The sequence below is a fragment of the Thalassophryne amazonica genome, chromosome 1 (assembly GCF_902500255.1).
Source record: "Thalassophryne amazonica chromosome 1, fThaAma1.1, whole genome shotgun sequence".
NCBI classification, from domain to species: Eukaryota; Metazoa; Chordata; class Actinopteri; order Batrachoidiformes; family Batrachoididae; genus Thalassophryne; species Thalassophryne amazonica.
In genome coordinates this window covers 72,135,177-72,157,971 of record NC_047103.1, presented here as the reverse complement: position 1 = coordinate 72,157,971, position 22,795 = coordinate 72,135,177, and the positions used below count along the sequence as shown (strand labels likewise).

At 38.5% G+C, this 22,795-nt stretch overlaps 1 protein-coding gene across 1 annotated transcript in view; it reads left to right on the top strand.

Moving 5' to 3' along the window:
• The window catches only part of arhgap29a (Rho GTPase activating protein 29a), a gene marked incomplete at its 5' end in the record, with an annotated part of 61,645 nt that overhangs the window by 7,477 nt on the left and 31,373 nt on the right, over positions 1 to 22,795 (top strand). The window contains 9 exon segments of the mRNA XM_034167248.1: positions 46 to 118; positions 3,850 to 3,910; positions 4,203 to 4,349; positions 7,045 to 7,113; positions 9,511 to 9,617; positions 9,839 to 9,874; positions 9,877 to 9,921; positions 17,724 to 17,906; positions 22,598 to 22,735. Coding sequence (XP_034023139.1) covers positions 46 to 118; positions 3,850 to 3,910; positions 4,203 to 4,349; positions 7,045 to 7,113; positions 9,511 to 9,617; positions 9,839 to 9,874; positions 9,877 to 9,921; positions 17,724 to 17,906; positions 22,598 to 22,735 — 859 coding nt within the window.

Sequence of the window (22,795 nt, the reverse complement as noted above, 5' to 3'; positions counted from 1 at the left end):
GAATTCCTGAGAAAATTGTTTCTGTGTCTTGTTTGTTTTTTTCAGAGTTTCCGACTTCCTTATGGGAGATGTAGAGAATGGACCGGTGTTGGGGCTTTCCCTAACTAAGAGGAGCAGGGTGAGATGAGTACAGCATTTGCATTGTTTTCCTGTAGCAAAAAGCTTTTGTTATCAGACAAATGTCAGTACTACAGTAACCAGTCAAATCAATCAAATATACTTTATTGCTCCAGCAGGGAAATTTGTCTGTCAATAAGTGCTGCACAACACAAACACCCAAACACACAGATACATCATTGATAAAATCACAAAAATAAAACAAATTTTAAAACCCAAGTATAAAACCTGCCTAAAACCAACCTATAAAAAGTAACACTATTGATAAAATTCACAACCCTATAAAATACAGTAGCTACATTAAAAGCCAGTGTATAAAGAAAAGCAAATGCTAAAATGCCAAGTAAGAAGATCCTATGAATGTTAAGAATGTTACCTTAATATTTCCTTTTTAATTCAATATGTATTTTTCCTTATTAAAGAATATTAGTTTTCTTTATAAAATTCACAGCCCTATAAAAATAGTTACATTACAAACCCGTATGCAAATTAGTGCAAATGCTAAAGTTCCTAGTAAGGAGATCCTATCTAGATGTGCCTTTTTCCTTATTAAGTACTGTGATGGGTGCTGGGATGAATGAGAGATGGTTTTACACCCCGTCTCCCTGAAGGTGACAGGTCGTACTCGGAGAACAGAATGTCTCACGGGTCATTCAGGATCCTGTGTGCTTCATTACAGAACCCTTCGTAGATGGTCTGAAGGAAGGGTAATCTTTTATGCCCATCGTTTTCATAGTGGTTTTCACCATGTACATGATTTTTGATTTTAACTGTACAGTCACAGTGCCAAACCATGCTGTCATGCTGTATGTAATGATGCTTTCCAGCACAGCAGAATAAAATATTAGCATGACAGGAGTGCTCACACCAAACAGTCTGAGTCAGTGCAGAAAATACAGCCTCTGAGCCAACCTCCTACACAGAAATTCCACTTGGGCGTTCCATCTTAAACTACTGTCCATCTGAATGCCCAGATATTTAAAAGTGTCCACCTGCTCAGTCACCATCTCATCAATAACTGTTGGGTTGTGAGCCATTGTCACTTGGCACCTACTAAACTTCAACTTTTTCACCCCTCTGCAAGCACAAGCTTGGGGGTATACAGGAATCACCCTTTTCTGAAGTCCAACTCCTATTAAACAGGTTGGTCAAATTTAGTGAAACTTGACATGTTTGCACACCATATGGAGAGGTTCATGAAAGAAAATGATTCTAGTCTAATGTCTTCAATGGAACATAATTGGATTTATGTGTTTTTGATGCATCATATGATGCTGAATTTGTAAATGTGCTTTCTAAGCTGGTTAATAATAGTTTTATGTATATAGTACTTTAACACAATACAAACAAAGTGTTTCACAGAATAAAATGTATTAAAATTCACAGTTTATTGTCAAAACCTGCTTAGTCCATTTAAGGGTCACAGGGAGCTGGAGCCTATCACAGTAGTCAGTGTACGAGAGGCAAGATACACTGTCAGTAGGACCCAGTCTAAGAATGACATTCATTCATTTTCTATACCATCTTACTCCAATTAAGGGTCACAGGAGAGCTGGAGCCTATCCCAGCAGTCAATGGACAAGAGGTGGGGTACACCCAGGACAGGATTCCAGTCTATCACAGGGCCACATATAGACAGAAAAACTGTCACTCACACCTATCGTGAATTTAAAGTTTCCAATAACCTATGTCTTTGGAAGTGGGAGGAAGCTAAGAGCACAGGAGGGAACCCACGCAAACATGGGGACAACATGTAAACTCCACACAGAAAGGATCAGGTGGGAAGCGATCCCAGGACCTTCTCACTTTGAAGCAACAGTGCTAAGAATAATCATAATTAAAAATAAATAAATAAAATAAAAAATAAGAGAGCATAAAACTAGACAAAAACACTAAGGGCTTGATTTACTAAAGGTTCACGGGTAAAAATGTGCACAAAAACAATAGCACTCGCAAATAGACTTGTATGCTGATTTACTAACAATGCACATCTGAGGAATCTGTCATTCAAATGCGCAAAATGATCATGTTCATTTAGTCTATTTGTCTTCTTGAAAATATAATTTGGTATTTGTCCACCCAAATGTGCAAAATTGTGACAGGGAGCATGCCACCAGCTAATGTTTGCACACTCAACATGATTTATCACAGTTAGAAGGAAATTCAGAGGGTGCTGATAGCGGCTGTATTTTGCACGTTTGAAACCATGGTGTTAACTTATTGCGCTTGACATACTGCTGTTCTGACAGCGGAGACGCGGCCACCTCCTCATACACAGAATAGGGGAAAAACATCAGCCATATTTAAAGAATAAACAGTTTACTTAAACTTTATTTCTTTAAGAATAAATGTGTCCATGCATAACAGGTGGGCCACATTTCTGTGCTTTTCCACACTGAGCACAAAGTACATTTTGGTGCGACAAATGATCATTATTGTCACTGAGGTGCCACGCTGTGTCACACAAATAAACACATCTTTGAGTTGGTGTGGGACGATGCACAGCTGTTTGTGCTCTGTGCGCATAGCTGTGTGTGTACATTCCCCCAGTGTAACGCAGCCTAGTTATGAACCACCTTGCTTAAATACTGTGGATGGAACAATAATTACGTGTGAAATAGATTTTTTTTTTTTTATTGCTAATGCGTGAACACCTTCAGTTATGTGGCATTTGTGCATTGACCCCTTTACGGTGTCAAATCTCGCGTGTAATCACGTTCTCACTGAGAGGCCGAGATTTCGTTGTCAGTATAAACAGGCGTTTGCGGCAACTTGTTTGCAACATTGTTATTATGGAGGTTAGTTCAACCAAAATATCTATTTAGGTGTTTAACTAAGATAAGTTAATGTGAGTTTTATAAAAAAAAAACAAAAAAAACATGTTGCTGTTAGGGTTGTGTGTCGGGAACTGGTTCTTTTCGGGTATCCTTAAGAAATGATTCGATCCATTGGCATCAATAGCCTTTTTACTTAACGATTCCCTTCTTGGTCCTTCAAAGTGGCCGTTGTTTTTGGGGGGTGTTTGTCAGGAAAATGATCATTTCTTTACATTGATTACAGACTCTGCAGCGGGTCTGTATAATCAACCGTTTCTGCAGTGCGACTTTGATTTGAACCTTGAACCAATGAAGCAGTGCTTCGATCTGCTGCTTTGTTGGTTCTTTGTTTTATTTCGCGTTATCTTAATTTCTCCCTGCTAAAACCCTAAAGAGCATATATCTATGAGTGATATTTACCTTTTTTATGTTAAACCGACCTGTTGTGGTCTTCTGAAACAGATTTATTTTATAACATAAAAACGGGGCCGTTAGCATATCTGTGGCATTTTCAGTGTTAAAGTTAGCATTAAGCTGAGCCATTATCAAACCTCCCTTCCCAGACATATGTTGAAATCATGAAGCACCCCCTATTCTATGAAATCCAGGATGTGGCTTACTGTACCTTAACTGACAAGTAGAGTGTAGACTACATGAAAAATGAACCATTGAGAGTTCAGGGGTCGGTAGAGGGTTTGTGGATTGACGTATGTTCCTGAAATGGCCTCAGCGAGTCACTGATTGACATGATGCACTGTTGTTTTCTTTCAATAGGATTCATAATTACCCTAAAAGGGAAGTTAGAGCACTGATAAGCCTTGTTTTTTTAAAGCATGCTATCAGTGCACCAGACCTTCGGTAGGAAACCTATCCTCATGATGCAACTACCCCCTCCCCCAATCTGCCCATTTTTCAGTCTTCTGAGAACCTCTCAGTGGAATCTGGAGGATCCAGTCATGAGAAAGATTGTCTTCCAGGTAAGACAGACATGTACAGCACACAGCTGCTGTACACTGCTGATGTTGTGTGAAAGTGTAGGAGTTATCTGGGGTTAAGAGCAATGCAAGCTTTACTGCTTATTAATTCACCTAGCCGTCAGCATTACTTACCATCAAGGGGTATTAGCTCTTATCAGTCTCACCCAAGGTCAGCATGGACATTTCTCCTTTGCACGTAGTCAGAAATGTGGCTAAATACATACTGTACACACTCCCATGTTTAAGCCAATGTTTTGTAACTTTTCTTGTGGGGTTACTGGTGTGGGAGCAGGGCCGTCTCCACCAGTTCGGGCCGAAGAGGTGGACAGGACATTGCAGCAACAAGACGGTGGGGTGGAATCTGTGCTATTTTATGCAAAGGCCTGGTCCAAGTACACCAAAGAGCTGCTGGCATGGGTGGAAAAGCGTCTCGGCATGGGTGAGTTAGGGTGCAGGTGCCCAGGGGGTTGTGAAGATGGGATTAATAGAGGTGTATTTCCGGCACACACAGAGTCATCTGCTTTGTAGCATCTGTCACTATGCGACTGCATAAATAGAACTGGTAGAACTATATTGTGCTCTTTTTGCAAATGAAGTGGCAAATGGTATCAGCAGCACATCAAGATTAGACATTGATATCTAAATGTGAGGTAGTCCATTTCTTCAGTGGTTTGGAAGATGTGATGTTAATGCAACTTATTTTTGATTTGTGAGCATCCAAACTGCATCACGTGGTGTAACCTCGGGAAATCAGATATATAACTGATTTTGAAGTTGCAAGTATTGATATAGTGTGACAAAAAAAACAAAGGTTCGCTATCATATAGCCAGTGGTGGTCACTGTTCAGCTAACCTGATAACCGATAATTATCAAAGCTAATGTTTTTGTTAGCGGATTAGCTTTTCAGCTAAGTTTTAAAACCATCATCAGACCAATTATCTTCCGATAAATTTAGTTCTGCTAACTTTTATTCCGCTAACATTTTTTTTTTTTTTTTTGGTAAAGTGAGCAAAGTTTAACGGTCAAAAATCTTTGTAAACCCTAAAATCAAACATTTTAATTCCTGTCGTGTGTAGATCAGTGGTTTATGGCAGACTGGCTGTCGCTTGTTGATGATGCAAGATGTGATTGGCTGGTTGACACAGCGAGCATTGTGGGTAGTGTAGTTCAGGTTCACTTTGGACGTTACACTGTTACCATCCACTTGACACAAACAAAACAGACTCATTTTAACATTATTTTATTTTATTTCTTTGTGGCATGGGATAATTTAATCACCAAGACTCTTTGGGAGGGAGGAGATCTCACGGCGCAGGTGCAAGGACTTCTCTTTACTGTTTACACACCATTTTGGATAATCAGGACACTTTATGTGGAATATTTTTCTTCAGAATTTAATGAATCCCCTGAAACTAACAGGTAAGAATTTATATTTACTACGTGTCTTTTAGTCTGCTAATCAATGCATTAGTGGACGTATTTTGGTTGTTTAAGCCGCAGGGTTCAAAGTGTGTGAAAAAGCAGCAGCTTTTTAGTTCGTAAATGACGGTGTATATAATACAGAGATAAACTGTGACTTCTAATACTGTGTTTTACTGCTTTTGAAAGAAGATGACTGTTTGGGGTTTTATGTTTTTGTTAATTCATTTTTCGTGCGTTCTTTTTGTGTTTATGATCCTTGAATTTAGCCAGAAGCCCCTGTGGCACTTAAAGTGAAACTGGTTTATCAGAAGCTGACAGTGTAATCTGACGTGGCCGGGTCTGAATCAATACTAAATTTATCGGTTATCTGTAATAAAGATACATTTTTTTAGCAGTTTATTGGTTTAGCATCATAAAAGATAACGTTTCAGTTATTGCATTAATGGTTATCAAAGCTAACATTTTGGGTAGCTGTGCCCACCACTGCATATAGTACATTAGGATGTTGGGATGCCCAGGTTGAAAATAGCACTGCCATAGCCTAATGTTCAGCCCCATTACATTGTTTTTATTTTGAAAAGATTATTGTTGACGTTTTGTTTTGGCTGTGCCGTCTTTGCATGGAAGCATGTACTTTTAATCCATTAAATATACAATTTTAAAGATCATATCTGGTATCCGCCTGAGTTGTTCCCAACTCCCTACATGTGAGCTCAGTGGGGTAGAAGTTGAGCTACCATTACGTCTGTGTGCTGCTTGTCTATGTTTTTGGACAAGTTGCTTCATCTGCATTGTGCCAGTCCACCCATCAGTATATGTGTACTAACCTTGGTTGGGGAAGTAACAGTGTCACATTACCTCCAACCTTCTGTTTTGGTCAGTAGATATGAGGTAATTACCTGATATCTACCCTCCCGTGCTGTTACAGGACATTCTAATAGATAATTTTTGTAAAATTAAGTCAGAGCAGCCCCCTTGAATATTGGCAATCTATTACTATGCTTGTTAATATTTATTTTAGGCAGAATTGAAAAATTACATTACTGCCAAGTGGTCCACTTGAATTGCTCCTGATTGAATATCTCTGATTAACCAGTTGCACAAATCTCCACCTTAAATGCATTTACTGTTGGCATTCTTTCTTTTTTTTTTAAATAGGAAGTAGATTTACCCCTAACTTGCTTGTTTATTGATTTTTTAAGAAGTTTTGCTGATTTAAAATACAGTTATTGAAAGAAAGAGTACACAAAGGCTGAGAATATTCTCGTTCACCTGAGCTGGACTCAAAAGGTAAAATCTTATCCAAGCTCAAGGTTGAGAGTGTAATGTGAGGGCTTTGTTTTGTACACTGTGGTTAATGATGGGTTTGGTTAATACTCGGCCAGTCAACACAATGACGCAAAGCGCACAGTCAAGCTATACAGCACATTTGTTATCAGGCAGTCACACTTCGTGTTTGTTTTACCCATGCACCTTGGTTTACACTGGATTTTCTGATTAACTTTGGAGATTTGTTCCCCAAACTGACGGCATTGTCAGATTACAGTAGTTTACTGTATATAAAAGGAATGATGCTACAGTGTGCTAGTGTTTGAAAATATAGCCGTTGTTTAATTTTTTAGGTCAGTGGCACTATAAAGAGTAGTATGAACAACCCAGTATGTGGTAAAATTCAAGCACATCTTTAAACATTGGTGTGTTCCTTTTACAGATATCGAGTGTGCAAAGAGTTATGCTAAAATGGCTGAAACCGCGAAGACACTTGCAAGTCAACAGGTGAGTCAGTTTGGAGCAGATGGTTACTACAACCCCTGGCAAAAAATATGGAATCACCAGCCTCAGAGGATGTTCATTCAGTTGTTTAATTTTGTAGAAAAAAAGCAGATCACAGACATGACACAAAACTAAAGTCATTTCAAATGGCAACTTTCTGGCTTTAAGAAACACTATAAGAAATCAAGTAGAAAAGATTGTGGCAGTCAGTAACGGTTACTTTTTTAGACCAAGCAGAGGAAAAAGATTGGAATCACTCAATTCTGAGGAAAAAATTATGGATCACCCTGTAAATTTTCATCCCCCAAATTAACACCTGCATCAAATCAGATCTTCTCATTGACATGACCCTGTGCCATGACATTGACCCTATGTGTCTTTTTGCAAGGAATGTTTTTGCAGTTTTGCTCTATGGCAAGATGCATTATCATCTTGAAAAATGATTTCATCATCCCCAAACATTCTTTCAATTGTCCAAAATATCAACATAAACTTGTGCATTTATTGATGATGACGTAATGACAGCCATCTCCCCAGTGCCTTTACCTGACATGCAGCCCCATATCATCAATGACTGTGGAAATTTACATGTTCTCTTCAGGAAGTCATCTTTATAAATCTCATTGGAAAGGCACCAAACAAAAGTTCCAGCATCATCACCTTGCCCAATGCAGATTCGAGATTCATCACTGAATATGACTTTCATCTAGTCATCCACAGTCCACAATTGCTTTTCCTTAGCCCATTGTAACCTTGTTTTTTTCTGTTTAGGTGTTAATGATGCCTTTCGTTTAGCTTTTCTGTATGTAAATCCCATTTCCTTTAGGCGGTTTTCTTACAGTTCGGTCACAGACGTTGACTCCAGTTTCCTCCCATTCGTTCCTCATTTGTTTTGTTGTACATTTTTCGATTTTGAGACATATTGCTTTAAGTTTTCTGTCTTGATGCTTTGATGTCTTCCTTGGTCTACCAGTATGTTTGCCTTTAACAACCTTCCCATGTTGTTTGTATTTGGTCCAGAGTTTAGACACAGCTGACTGTGAACAACCAACATCTTTTGCAACATTGCGTGATGATTTACTCTCTTTTAAGAGTTTTTTTTTTATATATTTATTTCATTCATTTAAAAGAATAACAGAAAAGCAAAAAACAAAAGCACCACAATACCAGAATGAAAAGGAGCAGAAAGAAGAACAAGTCTTATGATTTCTGCCCCTTTTAACAATACAATCTTTCAATATACAGCATCATAGTCAACATTATTTAACAGATTGCATTTCTTTAACTTGTCACATACCACTGACCCATTTCATAATTATGACCATTAATTAATAGATTACATCACTGATAGGTTACATTTAAACTTAAGACACTCCAAACATTATTAAGTTTACTTTTTTTTTTTTGACTTTCTTGCAGCCCACTGACTTACTTCATAGTTTCATACTTACTTAATACATCTAATTTAATATGTTTTTTAAATAATTTAAGCGACCTTAATTCTTTAATTTCTTTATTAAGATTGTTCCATAATTTGACACCATTTACTGCAATACTTTGGTTCTAAATCTTGTTTTTTTTAAAGACTTCTATTCCTTTCAATTTATAACTACTTACTCTTTTTTCAAACATATTTTGAATGTTTGTTGGTAAAGTATTTTTATTAATTTGGTACATCGTTTGTAATATTTTCAAATCGACTAAATCATGAAATTTAAGTACCCTATACTTAATAAACAATGGATTAGATGGATCTCTAAAACCACTGTTACTAATCACTTTTAAAGCTCTTTTCTGCAAAATAAATAAAGGTTGTATATAGGTTGTATATGTTGATCCCCAGATTTCTACACAGTAAGTTAAATATGGGACAATCAATTTGATGTTTGATAATCCTCTCCTTTGTTTCAATTGACATCTCTCGTGTTGGAGCCATGATTCATGTCAGTCCACTTGGTGCAACAGCTCTCCAAGGTGTGTTCACTCCTTTTTAGCTGCAAACTAACGAGCAGATCTGATATGATGCAGGTGTTAGTTTTGGGGATGAAAATTTACAGGTGATTCCATAATTTTTTCCTCAGAATTGAGTGATTCCATATTTTTTTCCTCTGCTTGGTCTAAAAAAAGTAACCGTTACTGACTGCCACAATCTTTTTTTCTTGATTTCTTATAGTGGTTTCTTAAAGCCAGAAAGTTGCCATTTGAAATGACTTTAGTTTGTGTCATGTCTGTGATCTGCTTTTTTTCTACAAAATTAAACAACTGAATGAACATCCTCCGAGGCGGTGATTCCATAATTTTTGCCAGGGGTTGTACTTGTTGATTGTCTGTATTGTTGTACTTCAGCTAAGAATTCTTCACATTTGGCAGTGAATTTAAGACTTTTTCCTCATCATTCTAGGAGTTTATGCCTTCCGTGAAATCTACATGTCTGCTTTCAAGAATGACATTGAATACAGCCAGCTGGTACTTCAAACTGCAGCAGTACTCCAAAGCAACAAGTTCATACAGGTACTCCAACTAGCAACTAGCTTTTGAAGGTTTGTGTGTGTGGTGGTGTGTATGTATGTATATGTGTATATATATATATATATATATATATATATATATATATTATATATATAGACGAAATTACATGCTGATATATGTGTGTGCATGTGTTGTCTTTTTAAAATAGAAATTTAGTTATTAATAGAAATTTAGTTCTTAATTCTTTTTTTGGTCTTTTCTAGCCACTCCTTGCCAGAAAGAATGAATTGGGACAGATTGCGAAAAAGAGATGAAGGAACAGTGGCAGAGAGAGCAAAAGAAAATGGTGAGCACATCACTTTAAAAAGAGACAGTCAGAAACGCACACTAAAAGATGCTTTCTGTGTATCACCAAGGTACAAATGAAAGTGGTGTTGTCTGAAGAAAAACACACTTGAAAGAGCAAAAAAATGTTTAAAATCTTGCATCTACTCCATTATGGCAAATCTTTTGTGTGGTGTTCAAATCTTTGACTGCATGTTGATGTAACCTTATCTGGTGTATTATGTAATTTTTACATATCAAAAGAAAGCTTTCAATGTCCTTTGCCGCCAAATGGGCTAATGGCAACATTGACCTGTAGTGCTAACAGAACTCATTTGTTACAAGTCTCCAGGGTGGTTTAGGGCTTTACGTTCATATTATTGACTAAATTTAATTTGGATTCTTCACAAATTACCCATATACACACACACACACACACACACAGTTGTATGTAAAAGTTTGGACACCCTTGATGATTTTCAGGATTTTCCTTTATAAATCATTGGTTGTTTGGATCAGCAATTTCAGATAAATATATCATATAGCAAACAAACAGTGATATTTAAGAAGTGAAATGAAGTTTATATAATTTACAGAAAGTGTGCAATAATTCTTTAAACAAAATTAGGCAGGTGCATAAATTTGGGCATCCCAACAAAAAATACATCAATATTTAGTAGATCCTCCTTCTGTAGAAATATATAGCTTCCAATGAGAGTCTGGATTCTGGTTGAAGGTATTTTGGACCATTCGTCTTTACAACCCCAATTCCAATGAAGTTGGGACATTATGTAAAATGTCAATTCAACCTGTGTTCAATTGAATACACCAAAAAACAAGATATTAATGTTCAAGCTGATAAACCTTATTGTTTTTGTGCAAATATTTGCTCAGTTTGAAATGGATGCCTGCAACACATTTCAAAAAAGCTGGACAGTGGTATGTTTACCACTGTATTACATCCACCTTTCCTTCTAACAAGCATTTGGGAACTGAGGACCACTAATTTTGAGTGTCATGACTGGGTATAAAAGGAGCATCCCGAAAGGCTCAGCCGTTCACAAGCAAAGATGGGACGAGGATCACCACTTTGTGAACACTGCATGAAAACAATAGTCCAACGGTTTAAGAACCATGTTTCTCAATGTTCAATTGCAAGGAATTAGGGATTCCATCATCTACAGTCCATAATATAATCAAACTTTCAGAGAATCTTGAGAAGTTTGCACTGTAAGCGGCAAGGCCGAAAACCAACATTGAAATGCCTGTGACCTTCGGTTCCTCAGGCGGCACTGCATTAACCAACTCATTATGTAAAGGATCTTACCTCATAGGCTCAGGACACTTCAGAAAACCATTGTCAGTTAACACAGTTCGTCACTACATTTACAAGTGCAAGTTAAAACTTTGCCATGCAAAGCGAAAGCCATACATCAACAACATCCGAAACGCCAGCCCGCATTCACTGGGCCCAAGCTCATTTGAAATGGATAGATGCAAAGGGAAAAGTGTGTTTTGTGGTCTGATGAGCCCAATTTCAATTGTTTTTGGAAATCATGGACATCGTGTCCTCTGGACCAAAAGAGTAAAAAGACCATCCATATTGTTACCAGCACAAAGTTCAAACGCCAGCATCTGTGATGGTATGGGGATGTGTTAGTGCCCATGGCACAGGCACCTTACACATCTGTGATGGCACCATCAATGCTGAAAGGTACATCCAGGTTTTGGAGCAACACATGCTGCCATCCAAGCAACGTCCAGATTGTTCCCTGCTTATTTCAGCAAGACAGTGCCAAGCCACATTCTGCACGTGTTACAGCAGCGTAGCTTCATAGTAAAAGAGTTGCGGGTCCTAGACTGGCCTGCCTGCAGTCCAGACTGTTGCCCATTGATAATGTGTGGCGCATTATGAAGTGCAAATATGACAATGGAGACCCCGGACTGTTGAACACTGAAGCTGTACATCAAGCAAGAATGGGAAAAAAATTCCACCTACAAAGCTTCACAAATTAGTGTCCCTCAAGCTCCCAAATGCCTATTGAGTGTTGTTAGAAGAAAAGGTGATGTAACACAGTGGTACACATACCACTGTCCCAGCTTTTTTGAAATGTGTTGCAGGCATCCATTTCAAAATGAGCAAATATTTGCACAAAACAAAAAAGTTTATCAGTTTGAACTTTAAATATCTTGTCTTTGTGATGTATTCAGTTGAATATAGGATGAAGAGGATTTGCAAATCATTGTATTCTGTTTTTATTTACATTTTGCACAGTGTCCCAACTTCATTGGAATTGGGGTTATACAAAATACCTCCAGTTCAGTCAGGTTTGTTGGTTTCCGAGCATGGACAGCCCGCTTAAAATCACACCACAGATTTTCAATAATACGAGGTCTGTGAGAAAAGAATCCGACCTTTTTTATTTTATGCAAAAAATATATGGATTTGATTCATATGTTTTTACGTCAGCCAAGCTTGAACCTTCGTGCGCATGCGTGAGTTTTTCCACGCCTGTCGGTTGCGTCATTCGCCTGTGGGCAGGTCTTTGAGTGAGAACTGGTCCACCACTATCGTCGTTGTTTCATTGCGAGGAAATGGCGGAAATGATTTGGACCTTTTTTACTGTAGGTAGCAAGTGTTTTTCTTGGAATGCTGTGTTCTTTTTCAGCCATGTATACCGCCCCTTGTTATGTCCAGATAAAGCAATTTTAGTTTCATCAGTCAACAGCACCTTATTCCAAAATGAAGCTGGCTTGTCCAAATGTGTTCTAGCATACCTCAAGTCACTCTGTTTGTGGCGTGTACGCAGAAAAGGCTTCCTCAGCATTACTCTTAGGGATGGGTATTGATAAGATTTTATCAATATCGATGCTATTATCAATTCCGCTTATCGATCCGATTCCTTATCAATTCCCTTATCGATACCTCTTGTGAATTTTCTGTGTACTAAAAGTAGGCTATACAGGTTTTCTATGTCAACAACATTTTAAATTGGCCACTGGATCCTTGATCTCTGGACATAAATAAAATTAAAGTCTGTAGTTTTTGTCAAAATCATTTCCTTTCAGACATGTTGGCATGAATGTTTCTCCATACCTCTGAGCTGAGGTGAGCCGGCTGCTTCACGTCAATGCAGGCCATCTCATTTTGGGAGGAAAAAATGTTTTGATCGATTGCAGTTTGTTTGTTTTACAACATTTGGAAAGTGGTGTCATTTGATTTAAATGGCGTTTCGCTTTGAAGTTATTAATTCTGACTGGACTCTATCGTTCTAACTTGACTTGGCAGAAAGCCGCGCAGTGTTTGGAGCTGTGTGAACAGAATGGAGGACGCTTCTCATTTCTTTGTTGCAACAAGACAGGAGTCCCAGTTCGTGACTTTAATGCGCACAAAAGTGACTCACGATTGACATATTCAGGGATGAAAGTGGTGAAAAACAAACCAAAAACCAAAGGTTTAAACTCCAGCTTTTGTGGCTTCTGTTTTATTCTTCTCTACAAGAGTCAAGACAGAAGTCAGACTACCAGAGCAAGAATTTTAGCTGAGGAAGCTTCTGTGATTTGAAGCGAAACATCCTCACGTCAAGCAACCCAGTCCAGTCGAAGATTCAAGCTTCTCTACTATCCACCACCAAACTGTGAACATTGCACTACATGCACATTGTCACCTTCTTAATACTCTAACGCTGCTGCTGCTGCCGACCCTGTGCCTTGTACGAGGTCTGTCAATAAAGTAACGGTCCTTTTTATTTTTTTCAAAAACTATATGGATTTCATTCATATGTTTTTACGTCAGACATGCTTGAACCCTCGTGGGCATGCGTGAGTTTCAGTGGTGTAGTCTACGTGGAACGCAGGTAGACGCCGTCTACTCACCTAAAAATTTCCGTCTACCCACTTCAAATTGCCCCAGGGAACGTGACGGTGTAAATAAAATAAGCGCTTATTGACTGTAATTTTATTTTCTCCGTTTAAAAGACAGCCATCAGGCGTCCATCACTGCAGAGTGCACCGTATGTCCCACCTCCGCTCGCTCTGCTAGATAAGAGTTTTAATTGGCTCATAGAGAGATGGGGCGGGGCTACCAGCTAATCAGCGTGAAAGCCACACACAAACAAGAACAATGCTGGAAGTATCGATGGTGATTATTTCCCGAAAAAATGAAAAGAAAACAGGCCTCGGTTTTAGATTTTTTTTTTTTTTTCCAAAACGTCCACCTGCTGCTTCAGGGCCGATTGATGAAGTTTGCACCCTGAGTGGAGGAGATAAACCTGGCACTGTCTGCATTTCTGGTAAGTGGGCTAGCCTACAACAGCTATTTTTTATTTGTTCACTAAGCTAATGGGCCTTTCACACTGAATACCTCAGACGCGTCAAAAAACAGTCTAAAAAGCATTATTTTCAATGAGACGCGTTACTTTTTAGATGCTGATGGGAGCGCGCATTGCCGCTTGTCGGCAGGCTGACGTAGACAAAGTTCAAGCCAATCCAACTTTCTGAGCCGTGACATACCTTTGCTTGTCCAATAGGAACGACGCGTTGGGCCAAAACACGGAAGACTAGTGGTAGAAACCACTGATCTGTACAAAATGGATCGGTGTAGAAATAAACCACTGATCTGTACAAAACAAACGTGTCACAGGACTGCTGATTTATGGAGCAGTTTTATGAAGAAAAATCCTTGCAAATGTTTTTTTGTTGTTGTTTGTTACCTCAGAATTTCTGATTACTGTTAAAAAAGTTTAAACACTTGTAATTAAAATAGCTAAATAAATCAATAAATGGTTCTTTTGAAACCTTTCATCTGTAAATTAAAACCATCCGTTGTTTCAGATTAGATAATTTCTTGTTTAACATAAGGAACCTCGGATATTTATTTTTAGACAATATAACATGGAAATTTGTACATTTTTTTTAAGTCTGGTAGATTATTTATATCTCATTTCAACCAGAAAAACAGACACTGTAAGTAAATACAAATGTTTATTATAAATGCAACAGGAAATAATTTAACAATGACTGCAGTGATTGTAAAGTAGGATTTCTGTGACATAAACAAACCTCTTGATGAATTTTTTTTTAATGCTCATTTCAACTTGTAATTTTGACAAAATATATAATTGCCTTTAATGTTGTTATCAGGACAGAGTCATTTCTAAAATATGAATTTGAGCACAATAAGTGGAGAGCTTCTACTTGTGCAAATGTCTTTTGACTTTGATTCGTGGACATTTTTAATGATCTGTTCATTTATTGTTAAAATATAAAATGAAACAGCTTTTTAAAAAATAATAGAGTTTTGCCGGTAATCTACAGATGTCTCTTGAGCTTGAGTCCTGTTGGCTGTTGGATAGTGTAGTTTTAAAATGACTGGAATTGGTAAGTGGCATACTCTCAGTAGTTGCATGGTTGTCTTAGTTAGTTAGTTGGTTGTCTTCATACTATACTTTTGTGCCACTGATTTGGCCTACAATGTTTTTGTCATGGGTTGAAAAGGTTTCTGCAAAGTAAAGCATCTACCATATTTTCATTGTATATGAATTTTCTGGGAGCTAGCTTCTGTCCTTCAGCCTAGCTGCTGTTTTAATGGAACTTAACGTATACTAATACTAGCTTGTTTATACTGGGTAGGTTTCCTTATGGACCACAAAGCTTACAGGTTCCAGTCCCCTGTCTGGACCTGGTGATGGACTGTCAATTTCAACAGAGATTGTGGTAGGAGGCGTGAGGCTCTGCAGCCAGTGCATGCTCATGTAGACCGGTGTGTTCTGTTTTGTTTTTGTTTATGCGTCTAAACTGTCCACAAACAACGTGGGGCCATGTGGATTATATGAAGGGTGAATCTTGCAGCTGCTGAATTTGACAGTACAGGCTCATATCCGATACTAAATAGAGGGAGGAAAAGTGAACTCTTGCAATATACTTAGTTGGGAGGCAATAATCTGCTCCTTATTATTGTTGAGAGAACTTTTCTTTCTTAATAACAAGGAGTCACAGTCACTTTTTTTTTTGAGTGACTGTGACTTAAAGTTGTCTTATTTACTGTTAAACAATGCACAGTAGCTTGCATATGATACTTTTGGCTGGATTTAAACATTGTTTATTCCTGGTTTATGACCTGATTAAATTTCTTTGTTAAATTAGGTTTTCAGATGCCAAAAAATAAATGTATTTGATCTTTGTATTTTTTAATCACTCTTTTAGATTTACTGTTGTATACTGTATTTTGCAGTTGGTGCAAATGACTTACTTACATTCTGACACATTTCTCACATTTATAGTGGCAAATATAGAATATAAATGATCAGATGGAAAGTATAGATCTATTTGTTGTTATGGTGTTAAAAATGTTAATAACCGGGGCGCAATGCACGGGTTTGATGACGGGCAAAAAAACACAGTCTACCCACTTCAAAAATATAGACTACACCACTGGTGAGTTTTTCCACGCCTGTCGGTGACATCATTCGCCTGTGAGCACGCCTTGGGAAGGAGTGGTCCTGCCCCCTCGTCGGATTTTCATTGTCTGGAAATGGCGGAATGAAAAGGACTTTTTTTCCATCAGAATTTTTTTCAGAAGCTGTTAGAGACTGGCACCTGGAAACCATTCAAAAAATTTATCTGGCTTTCGGTGAAAATTTTACAGGCTTAACAGAGAATAAGGTCTGTTACTACAGCTTTAAGGACCTCTTAAAGACGCTCGGCGCGCCGCGCTCCAAGCTGCGACGACGCGGCACAAGCCACCGGACCATTTCTAAACGGATGGCTCTGGATGGATGTCCAGCTCTCCACAATTTCTCTGATACTTACTGGACTGGTAAGCATTGAAAGCCGAGATAGACATGTCCAAACTTGTCCTCTGACACGCCGAAACGGAGGTGTTCCTTTGTCTCGTTTCCAAAGCGAATCGGTCTTTACGCGTGAAGCCTCTGCGCAGCTTTCCATGACAAAATCTCTTGTTAAAAGTGAAATCTGCTGGAAAATGGCTGATGTCCAGCTCTTGTGATAACCAGAGAAAGAGCACAGGACGGTCTCGTATCCACAGAGCCATCAGTTTAGAAATGGTCCGGTGGCTTGTGCCGCGTCGTCGCAGCTCGGAGCGCGGCGCGCCGAGCGCGGCGCGCCGAGCGTCCTTAAAGGGGTCCTTAAAGCTGTAGTAACAGACCTTATTCTCTGTGAAGCCCGTAAAATTTTCACCGAAAGCCAGATAAATTTTTCGAATGGTTTCCAGGTGCCAGTCTCTAACAGCTTCTGAAAAAATTCTGATGGAAAAAAAGTCCTTTTTATTCCACCATTTCCAGACAATGAAAATCCGACGAGGGGGCGGGACCACTCCTTCCCAAGGCGTGCTCACAGGCGAATGACATCACCGACAGGCGTGGAAAAACTCACGCATGCGCACGAGTGTTCAAGCATGTCTGACGTAAAAACATATGAATTAAATCCATATAGTTTTTGAAAAAAATAAAAAGGACCATTACTTTATGGACAGACCTCGTATTTATATTCTATGGCCACAGGGTGCGCATATTGCACATTGCAAAAGTTTATACAATAGGTTAGGTTAAAAAAATTTGTCCTAGTTAACTACACCAAGACCAGGAGAAACTGCATTTCGTTCTGCCTATAAGGGTCGAGTGACAATAAAAGTGAGTCTGAGTCTGTTAGTGTATGGGTGACTTGTGGAATACATATTTATAGTGGTTCTTACGTGGTTATTATGTATTACTTTTTACCTATTAATATTTTATGGGGAGTTCATTAAGAAAAACACAGAATGGTTTGATTAAAATGGCACTTAAAAATGTGTATGTGTGTCTTTAGCATGAGGCAGACAGTGCTCTGAGGAAGGCTCGGCTGCTGCAGGCTCAGCGGCTGGAGGAGTATGAGAAGGCCAAGGTGTGTACCAGCCGCCTGGAAGAGGAGCAGATTGTTGGAACAGGGGGAGCAGCTGTGGCTAAACAGCTGGAGAAAAGACGCAGGCTGGAGGAGGAGGCTTTCCAGAAGGTATCACACCTCCTGTGTTGGTCAATGCAGCCTTTTCTGGTGCCTCAACATTTTGTATTTCAGGGTTTGATATGTAGAAAAATCTACTAAATCATTTCATTGCACAAAACTGACACCATATTTGAAATACTGGTCATGGACATGTATTCCAGTTCTTTGTTGGTTTGTTTTTACCTTTGTCAAATATTTCAAACTGCAGAAGACACATGATTAGTGACTTGAGGTATGTTTATGTAACTTCATCTGATAGAAAGGAAACACAATTAGTTAAAAAAAAAAATGCTTTGCCACAAGGAAGTAGTTGAATGTACCATTGGGGTCCAGAGATGGGCTTGAACCACAACAATATAATAGACCAGATGGTAGACGTTGATATCAGCCGTCATGTAATGCAGATGAATTTCACCTTTCTTTTATGATCTATATCATCTACTTGAGAGAGGTGACATACTGCTGTGTTATGAGAGTGAAACCTGCTTCGACTTTGTACTTCAACTATTTTTTCTGGGACTGTATTTAGCGCTGTCCCAAGTGGTGACGTACACTACTCCCCTTTATTAAAGGAGCTGGCATGTTTTTGTATTGTTGACAGGATTATCAGGAGTTTGCCAAATTGACTCCAGGAGTGTGTACAGTGGGTAAAATAGGTATTCAGCACGTCACCATTTTTCTCAGTAAATATATTTCTGAAGGTGCTGTTGACTTGAAATTTTCACCAAATGTTTGGAACAACCCAAGCAATCCACATATAAAAAGAAGCCAAAACAAATAAGTACAGAAATTAAGTTATGTGTAATAAAATGGAATGACACAGGGAAAAAGTATTGAACACGCTTATTGAAATTTATTTAATACTTCATACAAAAGCCTTTGTTAGTAATAACAGCTTCAAGATGCCTCCTGTATGGAGAAACTAGGTGTGAGTTTGGCCCATTCTTCAACATAAACAGTCTTCAAATATTGAAAGTTCCGTGGACCTCTTCTATGAACTCTGATCTTTAGTTCTTAGTTCTTCTTTTCTATTTAATTGAAGTCAGGTCATTCTAGCAACTTTATTTATATTCTCTGAAACCAGTTGAGAGTTTTCCTGGCTGTGTGTTTGGGATCATTGTCTTGCTGAAATGCCCCTCATTTCATCTTTATAATCCTGGTAGATTTTTAACAAGAATGTCTCGGTACATTTTTCCATTCATCCTTCCTTCAATTGTATGAAGTTAGCCTGTGCCAGATGCTGCCACACCATGATGTTACCACCTCCAAAGCTCACTGTTGGTATGGTGTTTTTGAGATGATGTACAGGGCCATTTGACCTCCAAACATTCTGTGTATTGTGGCATCCAAAGAGTTCAATTTTGATTTCATCTGACCAGACTGTACTCTCCCAGTATTTCACAGGCTTGTCTAAATGTTGTGCAACAATTGTCAAATGAGCTTCAACATGCTTTTTTGTCAGCAATAGAGTCTTGTGTGGTGAGCGTGCATACAGGCCATGGTGGTTTAGTGCATTACTTATTGTTTTCTTTGAAACAATTCTACCTACTAATTCCAGATATTTTTGAAGCTCCCCACAAGTGGTCCTTGGCTCTTGGACAACTCTTCTGATAATTCTTTTCAATCCTCTGTCAGAAATCTTGCAAGGAGCACCTGGTCGTGGCCAGTTTATGGTGAAATGATCTTCTTTCCACTTTCACATTATGGCCCCAACAGTGCTCACTGGAACATTTGGAAGTTTAGAAGTCCTTCTGTAACCAATGGCATCAGTATGTTTTGCAACAATAAGGTTGCGAAGAGCTTGAGAGAGCTCTTTGCTTTTCCCCATCATGAGCTCTTTCTTGTGACACCTTGGTAATGAGATACCTTTTTATAGGCCATCAGTTGGCAGTTAACCAGCTGATATTAATTTGCACTGACAACGGGCAGGACTGCTTTCTAATTACTGATGGATTTCAGCTGGTGTCTTGGCTTTCCATGCCTTTTTGCACCTCCATTTCTTCAGGTGTTAAATACTTTTTTCCTGTGTCATTTTGCAGCAGAGGTGTGACGAAGTCCATGAATCTGGAAGTCCCAAGTCAAGTCTCAAGTCATAATGTTCACCAATTGTTTGCAAGCTGACTTGAGACTTGACTTGAGACTTGCAGATTGACCACTTGGCAGTGACTTCGTCCCAGCTCTGTTTTGCAGTATTACACAAAGCTTAATTTATGGACAGCTTTGATTTTATTTCTTTGTATGTGTGGATTACCTGGATTGTTAAAGATTTCTGGTGAAAATTTCATGTCAATAGCACCTTTAGGAATATATTTACTGTAAAAAATGGTGACGTGTTCAATGCTTATTTACCAGCTTAATCACTGATTAATACCACTTTGAGCAGATGTTATCATTTAATCAGTGAAATCACCTGGTGGAATCAGTGGCTGCAAAGAAAACCTGCACCCTCTTGGCCCTTTCTGGAACAAGTAGCCCACCCCTGCCCAAAGCGATCAAAGTGATTAATGGTATTATTAACCATCAGATGACACGGTAAAACCTCATAAATCAGTGGTTTTCAAACTGTGAGGCCCTGAGGGTCACCAGAGTTCTTCAGGGGGTTCGAGGGATGAACCGGTTCTTTTCGAGAATCATTAAGAAATTATTTGATCCACCGACATCAATAGCCTTTTTGCTTAACGATTCTCTTATCAGTCCTTCAGAGTGGCCATTGTTTTTGAGGGTGTTTTATTGGGAAAATTATCATTTATTTACATTGATTACAGACACTGCAGCGGGTCTGTAATGAACCGTTTCTGTAACGGCTCCGCTTTGAAGCTTGAAACAATGAAGCAGTGCTCCGACCCGCTGCTTTGTTGGTTCATTGCTTTGCTGCTTTTCAGAAGCAACAAGTCCGCTTCTTAACCCCTCTCAAAGCCATTTAAAAATGTCAATCGTGAGTCACTTTTGTGCAGATTAAAGTTACTAACTGGGAATCTTGTTGCAGGTAAGAAATGAGGATCATCCTCCATTCCATTCGCACAGCTCTAAATGCTGCGCCACTCTCTGCCGAGACAGAGTCCGGTCGGAACTTCAAAAGGAATTAAATGCCACCTCTTTCCAAATGTTGTAACACAGACAACAGACTAAAACATTTTATTTCCTTCCAAAATGAGACGTCCTGCGTTCTTTATGAATTACATTGATGTTGATGTGCAGCGCAGCTGGCTGCCTGAGGTCAGCTCAGAGGTATAGGGTTAGATTTGTGCCATGTCTGAAAGGAAATGCTTTTGGGAAAAACTACAGATTTTGTTTATTTTTATTTATGTACAGAGATCAACAATCCAGTGACCAATTTCATATTTATTTACTTTAAGACTCAACATGTTATTGACAAAGAAAACCTGGAAAGCCTACTTTTAGTACACAGAAAATTCACAAGAGGTATTGATAAGGGAATTGATAAGGAATCAGCTTGATAAGCGGAATCGATAATGGCATTCATCTCGATAAAATCTGATCAATACCCATCCCTTATTATTTATGTGTAAAATGTTAGTTATGCCAAAGACATTTAAAAACACACAGATGTTTAAATGTTTAAACGATGTTTAAATATGACAAAGATAAAAGTAGAAGAATAGTAAGTTCTTTAAAAACATGTTTAAAATGTTTGAAAAGGGTGTAATTGAATTTAATTGAATTATTAGACACCCACGCATCACAGAAATTCACTCACAAACAACCAACTCATAACAGAAAAGTCAAAGGTGAAAAATGTGTGAAAGAATAGAAAGTTCTTTAAATATTTACAAAGGCTGTAAAATGTGTAAATGCATAGACAGTTCCTTAAAAACACACAAATACTTTTAAAATGTGTTTAAGATGTGTAAAAGAATAAATGACCGAAATGACGCAGTGAAGGCAGGGCGGACCGATTTTTAGCGGGGACCATTCGGTCTGCGACACCCGGAAAACCATCTGGAAAACATGAGAGAAACACATGACGTTTACAGACTCCCTTCTAATTTGTGAAACCTCCACCACAGGAGCAAATTTCACTAACTACTTTGTTTTGGCTTCTCTTGTTTTGTTTGTTTTTTGCTTGGCGCCACCACAGTCACTTTCTTGCGAGAGTTTTACACAACACAGCAGTTGTTGAGAGAGCTACAGCGTGAATAGAGTTCGACCACCTTCAGCTAAATCAAAACTGTCAATCAGAGAAATAAAATATTATTTGTTGATTGCTTCATGAATGATTTGTTCAACAGTACAAGTAAATGGGCACACCGCAAGTTTTTACCTCTGACGTGTTTAAACAGGGCTACCTTATTTGGAGCTAAAGCAGGCCTGTTCCAACAACACTGTAACTGAAGACCGCCCTATTGGTTTTGTAATTTGGATGAGTTTTGCATCTGTTGTTAAAATGGGTTTGCATTTTTTTAGTTATTGTTGTTTTACCTAACAAAGGTTCTAAAATACCTCTGTATGAGATGAAATATTTAGTAATACAATTAATAGTGCAGTAATAATTGCCACACCACTGATTTACCCTTTCAAAGTATTTATATTGAAATTTTAAGGCCTACCGATATACTGTGATACATACCGTAACCCATCTGTAAATAAACATAGAACATCTGGCCATTGTAATTACACTAGTTCTGTGATTGTCTTTCTCAGCATTGAGAATTTTGATGACGTGATCTTTGTGCCGACAGTCTGAGGAGGCCAGGGAATACTTCAACACTTGTCAGGTTGATGTCGGGGTGAAGAAGATAGATCTTGCACACACAAAGAGTGAGATCATCACACAGCTCCGGGAGATGGTGTTTCAGTGTGACCTCACTCTGAAGGCTGTAAGTTCAGATTTGTTTTGGCTTAATGGTTAATCAAACCAGTCAGAACACTATTGTACT